The sequence below is a fragment of the Moschus berezovskii genome, chromosome 1 (genome assembly GCF_049115385.1).
Source record: "Moschus berezovskii isolate FMDL1 chromosome 1, NW_MosBer_1.0, whole genome shotgun sequence".
NCBI lineage: Eukaryota > Metazoa > Chordata > Mammalia > Artiodactyla > Moschidae > Moschus > Moschus berezovskii.
In genome coordinates, this window is record NC_142460.1 from 122,835,676 (window position 1) to 122,841,675 (window position 6,000).

Below are 6,000 nucleotides of genomic sequence, written 5' to 3' on the forward strand. Positions count from 1 at the left end.
GCCAACTTCAGGAAAAAGAAGAGTTAAGGCTTTTCCCCTTTCACATGCACACAGTTATTATCTATCCAAATAAAGCAAGGCAGTCTAAAAGAAAGAGTAGCTTTTCCAAAACTAACCTTTGCCTCAGACTGTGTAGGGGCAAACCTTTTATTTCTTAGAAGACAAAAAGATATAATAAAATGTTTAACATTCAGGCAAGTTAAACTTATAATACTGTAAGTTTAAAAAAGATTGCTTGTATTTCCTTGGAACTTTGGAAATTTTCAGAGCATTTGGCACTTAAGTATAGTGTATGTTAAAAATCAATGTGGCTAGGCAAAATAAGTCAGACCGCTGTTTAGTTGCTAAGTTGTGTCCAACTCCTTTGAGACCACATGTACTGTAGCCCACCAGGCTCCTCTGTACATGGAATTTTCCAGGCAAGAATACTGGAGTGTGTTGTCATTTCCTACTCCAGGGATTGAACCCCAGTTTCTTGCGTCTCCTGCATTGTAGGCAGATTCTTTACCACTGAGCCACCTGGGAAGCCCCTATCCTTGTACTGCTTGAAGTTTACTGAGTAAACTTTCAGCACCATATGCTCTGTATTTGTTTCTTGAATTTATATGTTGACAATGCATGAAATAAAATGTTTCAGATCCTTCAGAAAAACTTTACAGCCTAACCTCAGAAGAGTTACCAGCCTTCAACAACCATTTGCTGAATATAAGTCAGACTACCCTAGATTTCCTTAAGACCTCATGTGCGAGGGGTCTCTGTGGATTTGAGGAACAGAGGTAGGTTAAATATGCTGCTTATATGTACAAAGAGTGCATCGTAAAATTTTTGACAACCCCCAACTAGTTACCTTTACTACGTGAATAAAGATTGTCCTCATGTGTGTACTTATATGGCTATTCTTTATAAAATGTTTAGGTGCTTTGCCTAAATAACCTAATATCAGGATTTAGTGAAAGGCTTATGAAGCTGTTGCTTTAATGTGAAGAGATAATTCTCTGCTGCACAGTATGTGTCAGGAAAATGAAAAGACATTTGGAATTTAATAATCCTTCAGCATTTCTTCTTATATTGAAAAACAGTTGCCTTACTTGCCTTCATTAACTTACTGAATTTCAATACTTTGCATTCATAGACTCTTATTCAATGTGAATAAAGTTTTTAGAATAGAATATTGAGAAGTCTTTTTCTTGAAATCAAGTTTAGATTGTTAATGATATCATTTTAATCTATATGACTTCATTCTTCCCTTACACAGGATAAGAGCAGTTAGAGATGATGATCAGTTAATAAGGAACATTGGTAAAACTAATAAATCTTCAGAAAAGTAGTCTATCATGTCAAGGTGTTATGGTCATACTAGAATTCCCTGAAAAAGGAAGAGTGATTCTTCTAAACAGACTGAGAAAAAAGTAAAATAAAATCCCCTTGAATTGTAAATTCCTTTGATTCGTTGAAGTCTAATATTGTAGTAAAAAGGAATCAAGAGTTCATATTCTGTCTTTCTGAAGGAGAAAAATCATTTATCTGTGGTCCAAGGATTTTTCAATTTCTAACACCACTTGCATTTTTTTAAAAAAAGGGATCAGTATAAAGTTGCTATTTTTTTCCCTAAAAATAAACCAAAGTTACTAAACCAACTTCATAAAAAGAAGGACATTTAGGACTAAATATAAGGGGATTATATTAATGGAATAAAGCACGGTTCTTTAAAATTAAAAATTTCATGAAAAAGTTATTACCTTGTCCTTTTCTCTGTTTAGACCAGTGAAAAGTTGTTTTTTTTTTTTTAGTCACATTTAAGATCTGAGTTGGACCACAGACAAGAGTTTACCATATGCTGGTTTAGCCTGTCTGGGGCATAAAATCCAAAGATGAGTTCTATCCATCACAGGGTGAAATATTTTATATTATTTAGTAGTGTGCATGGGCTGAAATTTTTAATAACTTGGACCAAAATATCTGAACTATGTGGACTCTTCTCGGTGCCCCCATACTACTTCTTACCCCAAGCCTCAGACAGCAACACACTAGAGTTTCCATGAGTTCCTTTTCACCATAAGATGCAACAAAATAAAAGAACTACATAATTGCTGTCATTCATTTTGGCTTTGGCATATCTCAACTGGCTATCCACATGGTCCCAATTTACTGGACACAAAAGAAGTGATTTATCTGGCAGGCTATTCATTGGGATTCTGTTAAACAACCAACATAATGATGAATGTTCTTAATAAGAGCCCGGAGGCTCTGCAAGTTTCTGCAGTACCTTCTGAGGTATCATCAGTGAAAGATGCAACCAGAGACCGTGAAATCTTCTCTCCTTGGTTCCACTGTGGCTTTATCTTTTGAGAGAGGGAGAACGGTGAGAATCACAGAGACTTAGTTTATTGGGTACATTGAGAATTATGGTCTCAGGCTGAAACAGCCCCCCTCATGTCTGCCTGCCTCCAATAACTTCAGTGTGTGTAGTATTGATCAGAAGATAAATGAAGAGTTGAAACCTGGTTCTGTATACTGCGTATTGACCTTTTAATGTATTTCCAGCTCTTCTGAAAAGAATACTGGAATCCAGTCTTTGCTGACAGTTTATGAAAGCAGTACAGATGAGGAGGAAGAAGATTTTCTTGACAAGCAACATGTCATTACACTCCCGTGGTCAAAGAGTACCTAGTGATCATTCATTACTTTTTCCATTTTGTACCCAGAGTAAAGCAAACCTGAAAAAAGTTATCAAGTGATTACCTGTCCAGGTGATAGAGATTTTTGATTATTGTCTCTGATATTTCAAGTTTTACAGACTAATAAAAATTAGTGAAATTATAAGTTTAAGGGCTTTTTCTTCCAAACTGTAGATTATATTAGTAACATTCAATGAAATTTTAAAAATAAGTTGTAACTGTGTCTCTAAGAACTTATCAGAAGGTAGTACATGATTATCTTTTAAAAATTAATTTATTTTTATTGAAGTATAGTTGATGTACAATATTATATGTTAGTACATGCTTATCTTTAAAGTAATATTTAATTGTTAAATTGTATTTTAAATAATCATATCACCAATGTACATTTGATGGCCTAGTTATACTTGGCAGTATCACTGAGACTGGAATGCATTTTTTACTTTGTTTGATTAGTTTTTTTTTTTTTTTTTGTTAGGGTTTTTGACATTTACAGGTGTTTTGGTAGCATCAAAAGTTTCTGCTAGAAGAGAAAAAGAGGACCTGAAATAAAATGAACATGATACTTGCCATTCTCTGTTATGGTAAAACACTGGAAAGATCCCCTAATTATCTTATTTTGGGAGGGCCAGTGTGATGGTTCATTTTATGTAGCAACTTGGCCAGGCTAAAGTACTCAGATATTGGTCACACTTTATTTTAGATCTTTCTATAAAGGTATTTTTCAGGTGAGATTAACATTTAAATCAACAGACTTTGAGTAAAACAGATTACTGTCTGTAGTAGACTGAGGTCCTCTAAGGAAGAGAGAATTCTGTCTTCAGACTGCCTTCCCTGGTCCCAAGCCTAGCTGTCTGCCATGTAGATTTTGAATTTGCTAGCCATCACAACTGGTTCTCTTCCTATGGAGAAGTACAAACTGTGTTTCCCTGACTAGTACAAACACAGTCAGTATGGAGGATTGTTGATGCTGCTGCTAAGTCGCTTCAGTCGTGTTCGACTCTGTGCGACGCCATAGACGGCAGCCCACCAGGCTCCGTCGTCCCTGGGATTCTCCAGGCAAGAATACTGGGTTGCCATTTCCTTCTCCAATGCATGAAAGTGAAGTCGCTCAGTCATGTCCGACTCAACAATGTTCGAGGATTATTGTGATAGGCTAAAAAAACACCCAAAAAACTATATTTCAAAGTGTTTTGCCAGTCCTGAGTGGTAGTGGATCCTGGGGTTGGTTTATATTCAAGGTTTCACATAATTTTATAATGCAAGAGCTTCAAAAGGGACAGAAGATGAAAGGAGGATAGTTTTATGGATGTCACTTTGCAATGTCGACAGTTTCTCCTTAAGGTATTTGTTGACTTACCAGAGAAACATCCCTACAGGTTGGCATAACCTTATGCCATCACCACAGCATAGTCATATCTCAGGATTCAAACTCTTTTCAATCTGGATAGTATTCTAAGATTCTAAATTCTGAGATTCTGGGCAGACCCCATATAGACTGATGTTTGCTAGAGTAAATCTATCTTTGATACTTTTTTCATGGCATCAATAAATTGTACTGGCATTCACACACATCATCTACTTACAGGATAGAAAAGGATGCTAAAGAGATCTATCAGCATTTCTATGATTTTAGCATACAAATGCCATTTATAAAAGTGATTTACATAAGTGAACACGAAGTAATCAGGAAAGCCAATTATACTATCAGAATATAATTTTTCAGAAGAAATAGCTTTAAGAATGTGAGTCCTCAGTATTGTTATTCTTCTTTTAGCACTTCTTCCACCACAATCCCAAAGAGAGACAACAGTGAGTCACCCTTGAATCTTTATCATTTGTGTCAAAAGCCCTTGTGGTGTCTTACCCTGAGGCTGAATTTTAGTATCTGTAGTTAAAATGGGGATTTCCTCTTCACATGTTCAGATAGGAAGAGCTGCTATTTTTCTTTTCAGTGTGTCTGCTCAGGTTTAAAGTTTCTCGGCTTTTCTTCTCCTTGGCTCTAAGACATCTTCCTTTCCCTTTTGATGAAGAAGAAAATTGTTTCTCTGGGTGCAATTTATAAAACTCTATTTTTTTTTTTCTCAGATGAAATGGTAGGAGATGTTATCCTATTCTCGTTAGGAAAGTAGGCCCACTACTCTTCCTTCTGTGTATTCAGTCATGGTTTGAATCTTTTATTAACTAGCTCAGAAGGAGATTTTATAATATTCTATTACTTTTTATAATGTAAGAATTTTGAAGTAAAAATTAAGATGATAATTAGTTGTCATTGGTGCGTTTCTGGCCAGAATTTGAAATAAGGAATGAACCATTGACTTTGTCATTTGACTTGCAATATAATATTGAAATTAAACATGAGGGTCCTCTGGGGCAGAGCAGACCCCCTTCTGCCTTTATTTGCTTCCCATAACCACACATTTAGAAAAGTTCCTAATTCATTCACCATTAGTCTAATGAGGAAATAAAAAATAAGATTAGAACCTTTGCCTGAAGCAACTACCATTTCATTTTTCTAGAATGTCTGTAACTCTCTCAATTCCACAGTGAGAACTAGGCCTTTAACAACAATTTTAAGCTTGATCTTCATGAGCCTAGTTCTCACTGTGGAATTGAGAGAGTTACAGACATTCTAGAAAAATCACAACCATATTCCCAATTCTAGAGTTAGTACAGTGTGCTTCTAGAAACTCCTGGACAAGTGATAACGTGATTTTACATGCCTATTGGGATTTAGCAATTTATATTCAGACTTGCCTCTGGTGTACACATGATGGAAACAAAATTAAATTATAGCTGATAAATATGTCTTTTGATATTCATTGAAGTCATCCATATTTGGTGCACTCTGAATGTGTCACACAACTCAGGCCAGTGGCACACCCCATGCTTAATACCACCTCATTTTATACAGGAGGGGCAAGAAAATTTTTTCTTGAACAGATGAAATACACAGTGGCTCCATCTCTATAATAAGGCACTGAAATATTTTAAATAATGCCTTGATTCAGGAAAACCAGTTCTCTTTGTCCCTATGATTCAGTTGTTGGAAAGATCTTGAGCAATGCTTATCTCATCTTGACTTTGGGCACATGCCATTTTCTCATCTCCAAGGTCTCAAAATGTACCTTCTCAAGAGACTCTTAATTTTTATCTAAATTAATTCCCATTATTCATTTTATTCCTTCTCATAGTGTCCTACTTTTTCCTCTGTAGCACTGATAATTTTTAATTTATTTGTGTGTTTTTTTAATGTATATCTCTCAACTAGATGATACAGTTCAACAGAGCATGGAGTTTACCTGATTTTTGTTCACCACTC

At 35.5% G+C, this 6,000-nt stretch overlaps 1 protein-coding gene across 1 annotated transcript in view; it reads left to right on the forward strand.

Moving 5' to 3' along the window:
- Positions 1-5,217, forward strand: part of ZBBX (zinc finger B-box domain containing) — a 129,174-nt gene extending 123,957 nt beyond the window's left edge. The window contains exons 20-21 of the mRNA XM_088843075.1: positions 638-776; positions 2,545-5,217. Coding sequence (XP_088699201.1) covers positions 638-776; positions 2,545-2,671 — 266 coding nt within the window. The 3' untranslated portion in view covers positions 2,672-5,217. The remainder of the gene's footprint in view (positions 1-637; positions 777-2,544) is intronic.
- Positions 5,218-6,000: the final 783 nt, after the last annotated feature.